At 35.5% G+C, this 17,630-nt stretch overlaps 1 protein-coding gene across 18 annotated transcripts in view; it reads right to left on the bottom strand.

Annotated features, from left to right (window-relative positions):
• ADGRL3 (adhesion G protein-coupled receptor L3) overlaps positions 1-17,630 on the bottom strand; it is a 572,691-nt gene that overhangs the window by 138,170 nt on the left and 416,891 nt on the right. For all 18 annotated transcript variants that reach the window (XM_068975496.1, XM_068975495.1, XM_068975497.1 and 15 more), the window contains 2 exons: positions 4,064-4,247; positions 2,847-2,969 (listed from right to left, as the gene is read on the bottom strand). In XM_068975496.1, the coding sequence (XP_068831597.1) occupies positions 2,847-2,969; positions 4,064-4,247 (307 nt within the window). The remainder of the gene's footprint in view (positions 1-2,846; positions 2,970-4,063; positions 4,248-17,630) is intronic.

Genomic DNA, 17,630 nt, shown 5'->3' with positions numbered 1-17,630 from the left:
AAGATTTCTAATCAAGTAAAGAGATTATTATCCAAGCCATATAACAGAAGGGGCATTCTTATACTTTCTAATACAAACAATAATGTACTAAATACTTCTTGACTGTTACAACATAGCATTTAATTTTAGTTCTTTTCCTCTAGATTTCACATAAAAATGTTAATCTTTGGAGGGCTACACTTTGGAATGGCTATGTATTTTTCTCATTGACAGAAACAACTGCTATTTTAATTGGTTTAAAACTGGTGATAATTCATACCAATTTCCCCTTGTGTAATGGTGTCAGACTGTCATCCCACCTTGTTTTACCAGTGTAATTTGTCATATATAATTGTTACAGAATCTCCACTCCAGAATTCATGCTTAAATGTGGATTCATGCTTAAATGTGGCCTAAAACACACACAGACACATGCACACATTAATTTAGTAAATAAAATGAGTTCAAAATTATATGACTATGTAAACTATATGTCTATATGACTAATGTAGACATATTTCAATCTTCATTGGCTTTATATCTGAAAATCCATACATTTATTTGATAAACGCTTAGTGACTGCATCCGTGTGCCAGGCACTAGGGTTACACCAGTGAACATATTGGGAAAGCTTCTTGTTCTCATGGAGATCATCTTCTAGAGAAACAGTCAGACAATATGCAGGAAACTTAAAAAATAATAATTACTATTAATAATAATTTCATATAATGATAAGTAAATAAATCCTATGAAGAAGCACTTGCAGAAAATGGCTAATGGGAAAAGAATGATTAGGGAAGACTAGTCTACCTTTGAGGCAACAGGAAAAACTTTCCTAAAGGGTTAAGATTTATGCTGAGCAATAAATGATAGAGAAGCTTCTAGAACAAGTAAGGTAAAAATTGTACTTCAGAAGAAAGAAAATACAAATGTAGGATGAGGGAATATTCTGGGTACATTCAAGAAAAAGTATTGAGACTAAACTAGGGAACACTTGTGTATTATTGGTGAAAATATAATTGATATATCTACTATAGAAAACAAAAAGTTAAAAATATGAGGATTCCTCAAAAAATTGAAAGCAGGATTGTCAGATGATCAGCAAGTCTACTTCTGGGTATTTATCTGAAGCAAATAAAAACAGTGATTTGAAAAAGACCTATGCACCCCCATGTTCACTATAGAATTATTTATAATAGCCAACACATGGAATCAAGTATCTACTGATAAATGAACAAATAAAGATAATGTTATATATATAATTATATAGAGATATAAAATGGGAAATGGAACACTCTTTAGCCATGAAAAGGAAAATTTTGTTATTTGCTATAAAATGCATGGACTTTGAGGGCATTATGCTAACAGAAATAAGTCAGATAGAGAAACACAAGTATCTCATTTACATGTGGAATCTTAAGAAAAAACAAACTAGCTAACTAACTAATAAAGAAAACAGACTACTGGTGGCTAGAAGTGAAGGGTGAGGGTAAGCAAAACGAGGGTAAAATGTAAAAACTTCTATTTATGATATAAATAAGTCATGATGATGGTGATTATAGTTATGATGCTAGATTATCTGTTTGGAAAATTGATAAAACAATAGATTTTAAAACTTCTCTCAAGAAAAAGGAAATTAACTCTCTATGGTGATGAATGCTAACTAGACTTACTGTGGTATCATTTCATAATATATGCAAATATCAAGCCACCATGTTGTACACCTTAAACTAACATAATGTTATATGCCAATTATATCTCAATTTAAAAAAGAAAATAAAGACCGGACTGTCTAGATCACAGAGAGCATGCTAAAAACAGACATAAGCTGGAGCAGCTGAGGCAGGAAGGAACTGGACTAGGGAGCATGTGATAGGTCTGTGAAGTCATTTTATTTCATCCTAAGTGTAAGTTGGGGTGAAGAACTCTCTGTCAATAGGATAAACTGATGTGGGCCAAGAGCCAAAGAAGGGAAATCATTTGGAAGAATCAGGAATCTGATTTCACGCTACAGAAAATCTTAGCGTTGCCTCAATATTCACACTTAATAACAAAATAAATACAATTTTAAGTTAGGGCTGATAAAATTTCCAATACTAAAGAATTTTGTTCTGCTGGCAACAAACATAATCTGTTTTTCTTGATATTATTTCTCTTCTTTTTCAAAACTGTTTACCTTGTAATATGAAACATCAGCTTTGAGTTGGTTGTACAACCTGAAGTCATCTTCCTATCACACAGCAGGTTAAAAGATATCATCTCCTTATTTAAAAATGTTAATATTAGTGAGGCTTGAGACATGCTCTCTATGAGATTATTTTTTTAATATTTATTTAATTTTAATTATACTCAGTTACTATAATCTGGTACTAAATTGATCTGTATATACTAGTTCCATTGTCCAAAAGCATCTGCTTATATTTACATTTTCTATATGTGTTGCAAAGGAAAAGATAAAAACATCATCAAAAATAATTTAATAAGGAAAGTACAATTTTAAAATTATAAATAAAATTTCTACTAGAAATTTTAGAAACAAAATCTGTCAAGTTGGTGGGTGTTACTCCTTCCAAAGGAAAAAGTCAGAACTTCTGGATTTTGTTGTCTATCAATTTTCCTCATATTCAAGTTTCTGATATTTTTCTACATCTGAAAGGTAACAACAATTTCCAAATATAACTGGGAATTTTGTAGAGCAAATATCACTAAAATATTGTCAGTGTAGAAGCTAAGAAAGAGGAGAAGAAAGAGATCAGTGGAGAGAAAGGAGAGAAGAGATTTTAGATAGCAGATCTAAAATTCCAACCTAAGACTCAATGAATTAAACAAGAGTTCAATTCCATCAAACTTAATAAATTCTAACCTACCATTTCGGCCATTTTGTTTTAGAGTATTTGCAGAAAGCTGGATAGTGCTTCCATGACCGGTATTTTCTGGAAATTTCAGGTCCTCTAAGTTTCCTTCTGTGCTCAATCTTGCAACTTCCAATTCTATTAATGGTAAAAAGATGTCAGTACTCACTGAGAAACATGCCAAAGTTAAGATAATCTAATTACTAAAACATTTCTGAAATCAAAACACTGGAACTGATCTTCATCTGCTATACTTTATAGTAGTCCAGTGTTTTTAGAAATTCTTTTTTTTTTTTTAGTATTTCACTTTTTTTTTCAAAATAAAGCAAATAAAAGTTATTAAAAATCAGATAAGTAAGACTATCAATTATAAAGCCTAGAACTTAAAATTAAAGCTCAAATACAATTTGTCATTGACTATCAGTTTCCTTTCAAAATGTTATCTTTATTTTATGAACTAAGTGAAATCTTTTTATAATCTGGAGCTCTATATCAATACTGACATCTTTAAATCTAATAACTTTGAAATAACTTTATCAAATCTTCTGAAATAAAACTGTCAGCTACATCCTTAAACACACTAATTAGATTTATACTTTTGATGAGCTAGCAACACAATTATAAAAAATTATTTTTAACACTTTTCACTTAAATTACTACCTTCTTTCTAGTTTATAATTCAGAGAGATTCTTATTATAACTGAAGTGACCCATAGGGTAAAATTTAAAATACTATCCTCCATAGATAGAAACTTATATGTATACATAAATTTCACACATAAAAATTGAAAAAAAAAAAAAAGGTCTCACTGACCTCGATCTCAGGTCAGGCTAATATAATCAGTATTGAAATGTCCTTAGAAAGATACATACATGATTATGAGGACACTCCTAAGCTAATGACAAGTGATACCCTCCTAAGTATGTGTGTGTGTGAAGTCGCTTAGTCATGTCCGACTCTTTGTGACCCCATGGACTGTAGCCTACCAGGCTTCTCTGTCCATGGGATTCTCCAGGCAAGAATACTGGAGTGCGTTACCATTTCCTTCTCCAGGGGATCTTCCCAATCCAGGGATAGAAAAAACAATAACTTATCTCCCCTGAAATAAAGTACCACTCATAATATGTGGTCCACCATAGATGATACTTTTTTCTTTTCCCTCTTCTGCTGAACAAGGTGATAGTTTTTTCTTGTCCTTCTCTGGCCCTTCTGTATAACAAAAGCCACTTACGAATATTGTCTGTGTTCTCCCTGACAATGTCAGTCTTCAAAAGGTTATCAGCCAACACAAAGGCACTTTCCTCCACAGTGTCAAGCAACATGGTGGCTGCACGCAGTTGATCACTTGTAGTCAGGTCTCTCCAGGCATTCAAGGCTTGTGGCTGGAGGAGGTTGTTAACTGTCTCGACCATTGCCTACAAGAAGATGAACAGAATGACAGAAGTCTCTAGTGAATCCACGGGGCTGTCAGAAATCCAGGCATACATGCTGTCCAGCAAGTAAGAATCACTGGTGTGCATGAGTTCAGTATTGTCCCAGCCTCCCCTGTGACATGCTGCACAGTGGAAGCATTCATTATTTTGTGCTGTAAAATCCTAGCTGAGACTTTGCAAGACAACAGGAAAACCTGCTTTCTGTTCTGAATGACAACAAATAGAGCTATGCTTCTTTCTTAAAATCAATAGCAAAGGCTTCAATAAGACTATAATCACATAATTAAATTATTTGGCTGGGAAACTGTTGGCAAGTAATTCAAACTAAGACTTTCATCACATCACCACAAAAATGATTTCCTCTATACATCACCATAAAACTAGATGCTGAACATAATAGAAATCAAAAGGATGACTAAAGACAGGACAATACAAGAATTTGTTATGTATAGGTTAAGAATTCACTGCTGCTGCTGCTAAGTCGCTTCAATAGAGTCCGACTCTGAGCGACCCCATAGACAGCAGCCCACCAGGCTCCTCTGTCCCTGGGATTCTCCAGGCAAAAACACTGGAGTGGGTTTCCATTTCCTTCCCCAATGCATGAAAGTGAAAAGTGAAAGTGAAGTCAATCGTGTCTGACTCTAAGCAACCCCATGGACTGCAGCCCAGCAGGCTCCTCTGTCCATGGGATTTCCCAGGCAAGAGTATTGGAGTGGGGTGCCATTGCCTTCTCTCAAGAACTCACTAAGCAAACCAATGTTTTTCTTAGCCAGCTAGTAAAATGTCACGATGGGGAAAAAAATCAAAGCATATATACTCCTAGGGCTTTGGAAGAGAAACCTTTGTGCTGTTTACTAATAGGAAGGGGAGTAAGCAGTTGGAGCTTGCTACCTATGGCCTTTGAGCATTTTTCCTTAAAAAAAAAAAAAAAAAATCAGCAGTAAGTACACTCACACATAGAGACAAAGTACCAAAGTTCTCTCTGCTTCATCCAAAAGAATTGTCTTTCTAGTTACAATTTATATATTTCCAACAGTTAGCTCAATACTCTGGGTTGCAAGGAGACAATTCTTCCATTAAGGTCTTAAGATTTCACTCGAACATAGAGAATTACACAACAGAAAAATACACCACTGACAGTTTGAAAGTGATCTTCCTTGAACCTGTTGATTATGAAATATGCATCTAATCTGGAAATAAGTTGAATAAACAGCAAACACAGGCACTTTCCAGGCAGTACATAGGTGTTCTAAAACAGGACTCACAGTATTGACACCTTGGGAGAGGGAGTGGGAGAGACTGGGGGAATACCCCTAAAGCTGCAGTGTTTTCTTTTGGCTGGTGTTTTCATAGTAACCAAGTAACAACTGTTAAAAATTCAGCTTCATAATGAAACACCTTGCTGCCAATTAACATCAGCTTCAAAAACTAATCTGCCTTTTGATAAAAGTTGTTCTTGATATATTTCCCAGCTCTTCCAAGTTCTGGCTAAAAATCAACATCACTGGATTTGTACATAAAATAGTTCTACTTGCAAGTTGAGTACTTTGCATTGTTAAAAAAAAAAAAAGTCCCTCATGAGTTTAATGACTATTTCCACATAGTATGCTTCACTCTATCATTTGTTCTGTGTTTAAAATATGACCTAGAAACCAGACAAAAGCATTTTTGGATCAGAGAAATCTGATCTGCTTTCCAGGAAGTTCTCTATGGGGTGATGCCAACAGGACATGCCAAAAAAAGAAGATGCTGGATAGAAATCAAACAACAAAAAAGTTTAGGTATTCTCTGAAGCCAAACAGAGGACACTGACCTTTTGAGTGCAAGGAAGTATTCTTTCTGGGATTCACTGATCTTCTTAATTCATTAGAAATGCTCTGAAAACTCCATATGTGACAAAAATTATGCCAATTCATTATGGACCAACCATTTTAACATTAATGAATCACCTTACATTGATTAAACCTTACCTCAGGGAACATTTTGGGAAGATAATGCAATGTTTCTGTTCTGCCCTCTCTCTATATATATTTTTTAATTTAAAAATGCAAAAGGAAAAGAAGCAACGATAGTCAACTCTGAGATGTTCTACATAGGAAACTGTTTACAAATGGGATGCTTTACATAAAATACTGAGTCTTTAAACTGATAGTAAATACATCAGACACACCCCTTTTTATCTTAGTTTTGCAACTGAAAAAGTATAAGGTGCAGTGTTTTTTCATTATATATTTTGAGCATATTTTAACAACTGCTTTGTCCCAAATAAGACAAAGTCTTTAGAGAAGTTTTCTGTTAAAACCTAAATGATTTCTAAGTTTATTGCAGAAATGACACGTCCTAAAATCGGGGTGGGTTAAGACACAAATCTAGTATTTTTTTATTTTTAAAATAGCACCTATTATGATTGCCTAAGTATATAAAAGGAAATGTCAACACAAGAAATGAGACGGAATTCTCAGGTGTTAAAATCAGTGTGGGATTTGGAACCATATCTGCTGAGTCTGCAATTGTACTTTGCCACCTTACTAGTTGTGTGCTATTGGGCAAGTTTTTTAACTTTTTTGTACTCTTCTGTAAATTAGAGATGATAATGAAATCATTTCATAAGGTCTCCTGGCTCATAACAAGTGTTTAGGTGTAATCCTATCTTTATTTTAATTTGATATCAAAGTTCAGTGTGGGCAGAAGAGAGGTATTCACTGAATAAAGCACAAGTCATCCCTGATAATTGCAAAATATTCACACTGAAGTGAGATCTGGAAGGAATGCCTCTTCTACAATGCAATCTCATAAGCAGAACTGCTACACAACTTTACTATGGAGGAATGGGAGGAACATGTGTATTAGATAGTTCATAATGTTCCCTGTGGGTACAGTGGGTAAGAATCCACCTGCCATTGCATAGGACAAGGGCTTGATCCCTGGTAAAGGAAGATTCCACATGCCATGGAGCAATTAAGCCCATGCACAACTACTGAGCCTGCGCTATCTAGAGCCCACAAGCTGTAGCTATTAAGCCCATGTGCCACAACTACGGAAGCCTGTGTACCCTAAAGCCTGTGCTCCACAACAGGGGAACCCACCACAATGAGATACCCACGTTCTGCGAAGAAGACCAGCCCCCATTCACCGCAACTAGAGAACACCCACACATAGCAACAAAGACTAACTGTAAAAAATATATATATAAATGATTTTTTAAAAAAACTCATAATATGTATTCCAGAGGCTTGAACTAACTGATCTGTTTTCTGCTAGTGAGATAGCACAATTAAGTCAATTTTAATAGCTTTATAATTAATACAATTTGTGTAAGCTTTCCAAAGGTTGTTGACATGTCTCTGTTACCAGTTTCATGAAGACCAAATAAACAGTCACAAATATTCAATAGCAAAAGAACATCTATATTTCATTTTCCCTATATATTCATACATTTATACATTTTACATACAAATGATGACATTTGGTAATAAAGCTTTCATTTTGGGGCATTTTCTGGTCAAACTAGGTATTGTATTGCTTTCACTACCTCAAAAACATTTCTTTAAAATATGTTACTTTTTCATTTTATTTGGTTCCAAAGAAATGAACTTAACTACAGTTTTGAACCGAAGTTGAATAGGAAATACACAATGAATTTGATTAAAGTGAGGTAATGGGACATTGATCAATAGCTCTCATCAATTTCTCATCTGCTATCATTTTTTTTTATTGACCTAAGATTTATATTCTAAAGTTAGAATAAATAAGACTAATTCTGGATAAATCTTAAAATATATTCTAACCACAAAAGGTTGAAAAAGGAAAACAACAAAAATACCTAATGGTTTTGACATTATAGACTGAAATAATTTAAAATTTGGGGATGTTAATTTAATTAAAAATATCTTTGCCAGAAACTAAATGTTAATTCACCCTACTATCTTTTTCAAAACACAAGAAACTGAATAGAAGATGGACCTGGTAATTTATATTCTGGTTTCACCACATATTTCAGTGTGCCTTTGGGCAATTTGATGTTTTCTAACCAATTAACAAAGTGTGAACTGCATAAGAAAATAAGATGCATCATATTTCAATTTGAGGGTGGTTACTCTTGCCTGGAAAATTCCGTGGATGGAGGAGCCTGGTAGGCTGCAGTTCATGGGGTCGCTAAGAGTCAGACACGACTGAGCGACTTCATTTTGACTTTTCACTTTCATGCATGGGAGAAGGAAATGGCAACCCACTCCAGTATTCTTGCCTAGAGAATCCCAGGGATGGGGGAGCCTGGTGGGCTGCCGTCTATGGGGTCGCACAGAGTCGGACACGACTGAAGCGACTTAGCAGCAGCAGCAGCAGCAGCAGGGGCATGCTATATAAGATACTACTTTTCTTATTAAGCAGTTTACAGACTAGACTCTAAAGTCACTTTTGCCTTCCTAAAAATCAAACATAAATTAGGAAGTGTGAAAAGTCAGTTAGATTCATACCAGAATTATGGACATCCCATATCTTTCTGGACATATATTGGCATTGCACAATATTATCTGACCCCTAATCATTAAATTCAGATCTTAAGCAAATTCATTTGACTAATTTTACACTGAGCATGTTTGTTAAAAGGTGTTTTAAACTGCTTAATCACACTTCATATATTTCAAAAGGGACACTGTATTTATTTGTATTTATTTATTTGTTGAAATACTGTGAAATTTTGGTGAAAAATAGTTGTATATCTTTCCAATATCAATTTTTATCATTTTTCCAGGAGAATGTGCCTGTGAAATAGTCTAGAATTCCTTAGCAGGAATACATAAAAGGGTCCATGGTGAGAAATATATCAATGGCATTTCTTACCAAGGTAAACTCTAAATCATAAACTAGGTAACCAAATCACCTGGGAAACTTAGTTACCCTTCTTCCTTGCTTGAAAACCATTAAAATAAAGATCCAAACAGAATGAATGCCTTTGAAAGGATATACAACTATATCATCATAGTAGTTTTTTTGAAGACAAGCTTTTTAATCATGATCTCATTCAGGTTTTAGCTCAGGTGTCAGCTGCTCATACAGGTCTTCCATTAGCAGCATATCTAAGGAGAGTCACCCACTTAAATCCATTATATGTTTTGTCTTCTTTGTAATAGGTATCATTATCTAAGGTGTGTCAGATATTTATTTACCTACAAAATTATTTAACTGGTAGATCACTCACTCAAAAAAGGGTAAACTTCATGAAGGTAGTGATTGTGTCATTTGTAAGTGCCCCAAACTGCCTGGCACACAGTAAGTGTTCCATAACTCTTTGCTGAATTATTGCCATCTAGTGAAGAGTCACATGAAAGTGAGTTTTCTCCCTTTTCATATCAGTAGGAAAAAAAAAACAATCTCTGATTTTATGAGCAAAGGTTATCTAAGGGCAAATGAAAAGATCTATTAACTAGCCAGTATTATCCAAATCATTATCATCAGAGACTTGATGTCACAATGGGCTCCCATTTTTAGTATTTATTCACCTTTAATAGAATTATTCATATTTGGTCGGGCTTTCTCACTAGATTATGATGTCCTCAGGGGACATATCATGTTCATTTTTATTTTTCCAGGGTAAATTTTAGTGTTTTGAGATATTTTAGTATTCAATAAAGACTCATTAAACAAAAATATCCTCGTTTTACTATCAAATCATTAATAGAATAGGGAAACTGAAAACATCTTCTTTTACTCCTGTAACTTTTTGCTATGTCACCCAAGAAGTCTTCTGAGTGACCAGATATCAGCATGGTTTGGAAGGAAGGCAGGATGAGTTACAGGGAATGAAGGGAATTCATTTTAACTTTCAATGCAACTCATATTTTATTAAATATGTATGATATGCAAAGAACTAGGGAAATCACTGGGTAAGGTTAGGAAAATCAAGGAAATCTGTTCTTAATTTGCCTACACTCCAAAGCAGAAGGTAAACATATCGCATGGGACAGAAAGTACTGAATTACTGCTGAGAAGGATAAAAGATCCTAGAGGTGTTTGGTTTTGAATCAGATGTTAAAAGATAAATAAGCTTTCTTTACCTAAGAAGAGGAAGTTTGAGGCTGAGAAACATAATAAGCAAGTTAATGATTAAAAAAAAAAATGAAGGTATTGAGGCAAGAAATGGTTTGTGTTTGGGGTGAGAAGAACGCATGATGTAAGAAAAGCTATATTTTAAAAAAGTGGACTTCGCTGGTGGCTCAGACGGTAAATCATCTGTCTACGATGTGGGAGACTCGGGTTCGATCCCTGGGTTGGGAAGATCCCCTGGAGAAGGAAATAGCAATCCACTCCAGGACTATTGCCTGGAAAATCCCATGAACAGAAGAGCCTGGTAGGCTACAGTCCATGGGGTCACAAAGAGTCGGACACAACTGAGCAACTTCACTTCACTTCACAAAAAGAGTATAGTGAGAGAAATGGTGAGTATAATTCAGATCTTAGAAGATTTTCAGTATGATAGCAGTTTGGGCTGTATTGTGTAGAAAATCTACAGCCATTAAATATATTTACATAAAGGATTTATAAATTTAGATTTTAAGTTCTTGAGGTTTCATTATTTTTTAATGAATTTTCTTTTTTTTCTTTTGTTGAACCATATGTTCATATATATGTGTATTATCATTAGGCAGCCCATTAGAATATTATGAGCAATTATCTCCCATTAGTGGATAAATTTAAATTAATAAATTGCTGAAATCCTTTTGAAAAAAGAAATTTTATTTTTTACCTTCACATCTTTGTCTTTTTCCTGTGTTCTCATGAACACAATATTTTTTTATCAATATATACAGTAATCATGCTGAACATTGTTTCCCTTACTATATCATATATATATATATTTAATAGATAGAAAGAAAGATAGTGCTAAGTCGTGTCCAACTCTTATGACCTAGGGACTGTAGCCTGCTAGGCTCCTCTGCCCATGGGATTTTCCAAGCTAGAATACTGGAGTGTGTTGCCATTTCCTTCTCCATGTTTAATATATGTCATGTATAAATCTCAGGTTATGCAGAGAAAGAAAAATAAGTCTTCAAATCTTCTCTGCTCCAATTTCTTGCTTTCTGACTCTCTCTCTCTCTATATATAGATGTATATATATATATATATAATATATAATTTACATTGATTTATAATTAAAATTTAAAAAAACTTCAACTCTTCATTTTTGACTTTGTAATAAGTTTGTCATTTGAGAATAAAATAAAATAGAGCAAAAGTTTAACATCACTCCTGAATAGGTCACATTGTCCAATCTACCTTTAGACGATTCAAATCAAAATTTTAAAGGTCAAATGTTAGAAGTCTTCAAAACAGTTTTAAACTTAATGTTTTTTTATTAGAAGTCAAGCTGAGTGACTGATATTTACACATCTGATCAATAAACTTAAGATTCTTTTAATAATCACTGCTATTTAATATTACTAAGCATATAAAAACCACTAATCTCTGAACTCCCTTTTATATTACAGAGAAGTGTTGGCATTTTCAAGTCTTAATAAAAATGATTGTATAACACAACTGACCTGAATATAGTAATAAGAACCTTTAATAGTAGAACAAGATAAAACAGAAATTTTACAAAATACTCTGCCTCTTCAAGAAACTCCTTGTTATTTAAAAATGTATTTAACAATCTGTAACTGACTGTATTATTTTTAAATCTGATATAAAATTAAATGATTGCTGCTGCTGCTAAGTCACTTTAGTCGTGTCCGACTCTGTGTGACCCCATAGACGGCAGCCCACCAGGCTCCGCCATCCCTGGGATTCCCCGGGCAAGAACACTGGAGTGGGTTGCCATTTCCTTCTCCAATGCGTGAAAGTGAAGTCGCTCAGTCGTGTCTGACCTTCATGATCCCATGGACTGCAGCCTACCAGGCTCCTCCAACCATGGAATTTTCCAGGCAAGAGTACTGGAGTGGGGTGCCATTGCCTTCTCTGAATTAAATGATTGAATGCTGTCACATCTATGTTGTGTTACAGAAATTGTGCTAAGTCCCTTCAGTCAGTCATGTCCAACTCTTTGTAACCCTATGGATGTAGCCTGCCAGGCTTCTCTGCCGATGGAGATTCTCCAGGAAAGAATACTGGAGTGGGTTGCCATTAACTTTTTGCTTACTCAACATTCATTCAACAAATATTAATTAAGTGCCTTTAACTGAGATACTGCAAAGAGAGATAGTTATTCTTCCTTCCTTCAAAGTGATAACAATATAGTGAAGCCAAGGAATTAAACAAGTAAAATACAGCATGAGAAGCATTATAATAGTGGAAACACGAAGTACAAGCTTTGTATTAGAACAGCTCCATGAGAATTTCAAGCTTAAATACAACATTAACCAAACAGACAAGGGGTAAATCAGGCCTTCCTACCAATCATCTATCTATCTATCATGTAAAATAAAAGGAAAATATACATTATGGGGGACTCAGAGTTAGGGGTAGGGTTGGGGACAGGGTGGCTTTTGATTTTACTTAGGATGGCCCAGGTGGGCCTCCTTGAAAATGTAATGATTTAAAAAAGACAAAGTTGCTGAGAGAGTTATCCATGTAGATATTTGGAGGGGGTATTCCAAAAGGGTGAACAAACAGAATGCAATTCAACAAGTGGAAATATGCAAAGCATATTTCAAAATCTTAAAGAGGCCCATGTTTGGAGCTTTATTTAGAAAACAGGAAGTGGCAGGGGTGAACCAAATCAACTGAGTAGGTGAACACTGCACATAAAACTAGTTTTCAGGTGAAGACTGGAAATTCAGTTATGAATTTGATGTCTATTTTTAAAAAAGTGAAGATTTGAAAAGTTACCTTCAAGCTAATTTTGGAGTTCACAAAAGCAGTCTGTGCTGTAAATAACATCTATGAGTCTTAGGCACATAGGTGCCATTTAAATCAACTAGATCACATAGGACTGTCAGAACAAAGAGCAAACAAGAGCCAACTGAGCTAAGAGGCACCCAAACCCATGGATTTAGAAGAAAAAGAGTGAAGAAAGGAGACTGCAAAGAAGCATCAAGAGGAAGAAAATCAAGAGAATGAGTTTTCTTCAGGATAGTGCATTAAGGAAGACAAAGAAATCAACTGTGTCTTCTGACTGGTTAAATACAGTTAATTGACATCTGACTACTGAGTTCATCAGCATGAAATCATTAATGACCTCAACTAGTACAGCTGCAGTAAGGTAGCAAGAGCAAAGTCTGATGAGGTGAAATTAAGAGACAGTATAAGGAGAGGGACTAGTGACAGTGATGTAGAGAAGTGTTTTGAGAATTTCTACTGCAGTGGAAATGTTGTTTCTGTTGTTGTTCAGTAGCTAAGAAGTTTCCAACTCTTTGTGAACCCACGGACTTCCCTGCCCTTCACTATCTCTCGGAGCTTGCTCAAACTCATGTCCATTGAGTCAGTGATATCATGCAACCATCTCATCCTCTGTTGCTCTGATCTCCTCCTGCCCTCAGTCTTTCCCAGCATCAGAGTCTTTTCCAATGAGTCAGCTCCTCTAATCAGGTGGCCAGAGTATTGGAGCTACAGCTTCAGCATCAGCCCTTCTGATGAATATTCAGGGTTGATTTCCTTGAGGATGCATTGGTTTTATCCCCTTGCTGTCCAAGAGACTCTCAAGAGTATTCTCCACACCACAATTGGAAAGCATCGATTCTTCAGCACTGAGTCTTCTTTATGGTCCAACTCTCATATCTGTACATAACTACAAGAAAAACCATAGCTTTGACTACATGGACCTCTGTTGGCACAGTGATGTCTCTGCTTTTTAATATGCTGTTTAGATTTGTCTAGGAGCTTTCTGGGTGGTGCTAGAACTAAAGAACATATCTGCCAGTGCAGGAGATGTAAGAGACATGGGTTTGATTACTGAGTCAGGAAGATCCCCTGTAGGAGGAAATGGCAACCCATTTCAGAATTCTTGCCTGGAGATGCCATGGATAGAGGAGCCTGGAAGGCTACAGTCCAGAGAGTAACAAAGAATCAGACATGATTGCAGCGAGTAGCATGCACACACTAGGTTTGTCATAGCTTTGCTTCCAAGCAGCAAGCATCTTCTAATGTCATGCCTGCAGTCACCATCTTCAGTGATTTTAGAACCCAAGAGAATAAAATCTGTCACTTTTTCCATTTGTTCCCCTTCTATTTGCCATGAAGTGGTTTGATGGGACTGGATGTCAAATTCTTAGTTTTTTTGAATGTTTAATTTAAGCTAGTTTTTCACTCTCCTCTTTTACCACATGAAGAGACTCTTTAGTTCCTCTTAGCCTTAGGTCATTAGAGTGGTATTATCCTCCTATCTAAAGTTGTTGCTATTTCTCCTAGCAATCTTGATTCCAGCTTGTGCTTCATTCAACCTGACATTTATGTATTCTGGATATGTTAAATGAGCAGGGTGACAATATGCAGCTTTGATGTATTCTTTTTTTAAACTTTGAACTAGTCTGTTGTTCCATGTTCAGTTCTAACTCTTGCTTCTTGACCTGCATACAGGTTTCTCAAGCGGCAGGTAAGGTGGTCTGGCATTCCCATCTCTTTTGAAAATTTTCCACAGTTTGTTGTGATCCACACAATCAAAGGCTTTGAGTGTAGCCAATGCAACAGAAGTAGATATCTTTCTGGAATCCACTTGCTTTATCCACGAACCAAGAATGTTCAAAACTTCTGTATCATTGCATTCATTTTCCAGTCCTGTGGCCACTGCTGACTTTTCTAAATTTGCTGACATACTGAGTGCAGCACTTTCACAGATCATCTTTTAGGATTTGAAATAGCTCAGCTGGAATTTCATCACCTCCACTAGCTTTTTTTCATAGTAATGCTTCATAAGGCACACTTGACATCACACTCCAGGGTGTCTGACTCTAGGTGAGTAACCACACCATGTAGTTATCCAGGTCATTAAGACTTTTTTTTTTTTTTTGTATAGTTCTTCTATGTATTCTTGTCACCTCTTCTTAATCTCTTCAACTTCTGTTATGTCCTTACTATTTCTGTCCTTTATTGTGCCTGTCTTTGCATGAAATGTTTCCTTGGTATCTTCAATTTTCTTTAAAAGACCTCTTGTCTTTCCTGTTCTTTGCTTGCCTCTGCCTTCTTTGCACTGTTCAATTAAAAAGGCTTTCATATCTGTCCTTGCTATTCTCTGGAACTCTTCATTCAATTGGTTATATCTTTTCCTCTTTCCTTTGGTTTTGCTTGTCTTTTCTCAGCTTCTCTTCTTTTCTCAGCTCAAACAACCAATTTGTCTTCTTCCATTTAATTTTCTTTGGGATGGTTTTGGTTACTGCCTTTGTATGTGATGAAGCTCTGCCCATAGTTCTTCAGGCATTCTCTACCAGATCTAGCCCCTTGAATCTATTAGTCACCTCATCTATATAATCATAAGGGATTTGATTAAGGACACACCTGAATGGCCTAGTGGTTTTCCCTATATTCTTCAATTTAAGACTGAATTTTGCAATAAGGAGCTCCTGATTTGAGCCAGTCAGCTCCAGGTCTTATTTTTGCTAATTGTATAGAACCTCTACCCCTTCAGCTGCAAAGAATATAATTAACCTGATTTGGGTATTGACCATCTGATGATGTCCATGTGTAAAGTTGTCTCGTGTTGTTGGAAGAGGAAGTTTTCTATGACCAGTGTGTTCTCTTGAAAAAACTCTGTTAGCCTTTGCCCTGCTTCATTTTGTACTCCAAGGCCAAACTTACCTGTCACCCAGGTAGCTCTTGACTTCCTACTTTTACATTCCAATCCCCTATGATGAAAAGTACATTTTTGTTTGATGTTAGTTCTAGAAGGTCTTGTATATCTTCATAGAACTGCTCAACTTCAGTTTCTTTAGTGTTAGTTGTTGGGGCATAGACATGGATTGCTGTGATGTTAAATGGTTTGCCTTAGAAACGGAGAGAGGCCATTCTGTCATTTTTCAGATTACACCCAAGTACTGCATTTCAGACTCTTTTGTTGACTACGAGAGCTACTCCAATTCTTCTAAGGGATTCTTGTAGCATTTTATTCAGCTGGTTTCCTACTGATAAACTTGCTTTATTGGTATAAACTGTTATACAAGTCTGCCTTTCATCATCAGTATATGTTTATTCTTTCAGTGGTGGAGTGCTACCACATAACGTGAGTTTGCCACAGCTACTCTCAACATCCTAGTCGTAGGCAAGGAGAACAAACACTGTTTAGCGATTGTATGACAAGATTTATAAAGACACATTATAAAAATATGGATGTGAGCAAAACTAGTCTTCCCTGGTAAGATATTTAAGAGGTTGATACCGTAATTGTTTTGAGGAAGGAGATATGAATTACTGGGGAGAGAGGCAGGGCTGCTTGCACCATTCTACTCTGAGGGGACACCAGTGAAATAGGCCACAACGTCAGTGGCATGCACTGGAGTTAGCAGTGCAGTGGCCTGAGTGGGAAGGAGACATATCTATTATTCTACTTTTTGAATTTTCTAACACATACCTATATTAGCCATTCAGAAAAGTACTTAAAAAGAAAGAAATGCCATCTGGAAATAATTTGAAATAAACTTTTTTTTTCCTTTAAACAAAAATGATTGCCTTCAGACTATAACAATCAAAAGGACATTTTAATCTCTACTTAGGATTTAAAAGTAACCATTGGTATTGTATCATCATAACTCTCTGGCAGATATCATATCAAAACTGGATGAATATATCAATATGTACCATTAAATATGAAAAAAGTATTTTTTATTTCATCTAAGAATACTATTTCCCAATAATTCTCTTGTTTTAGACACAGAATCATTGGACACTATGCCCAGCTGCAAAACTGTATCTATCAAAGAAGAATTTACTTATGTAAACTGAACAGCCAAGGGATACAGTTAGGAGTAGGGGAAATGATTAAATGCAATTGGGTGAGATTTTTGGAAAGTTGTAACAGAAATGAATAGTTTACTGTCCTTCTCTGTGTATAGAAATTAGCATGAAGTGATGATTGGATGCTAAGTAAGCATCTTGTCATTTTGAAGATAAGCCCAGGTGCTAAAGACAATACAGCAGAAAAACAGATGAAGCCTTGGTCTCTGAAATGGAGTGTTCATACTAATCTTGAACTGCTTCAACTACATTTCCTTTTTATTTATGAAAATAAAGTCCCAGTTTAAGTTACCATAGTTAAGTTTCTGTGACTACTGACTGTACAAAATTCATACATGAGATCAGTGAAAATATAAAAATTATAATTCTGTTGGGAGTAGTATTAAAAAATCATTTGTTTGGTTCCAAGTCATTAGGCAATTATTTTACTGCCAATGACACTTTAAAGCTTCCATTTCTTTTCTAACCTGCACCAGAAATGCTCAT

Source organism: Capricornis sumatraensis, chromosome 7 (genome assembly GCF_032405125.1).
Source record: "Capricornis sumatraensis isolate serow.1 chromosome 7, serow.2, whole genome shotgun sequence".
In the NCBI taxonomy this organism is placed as follows: domain Eukaryota; kingdom Metazoa; phylum Chordata; class Mammalia; order Artiodactyla; family Bovidae; genus Capricornis; species Capricornis sumatraensis.
Note: the sequence above shows the minus strand (reverse complement) of the source record. Positions and strands in the feature narration are given on the sequence as shown.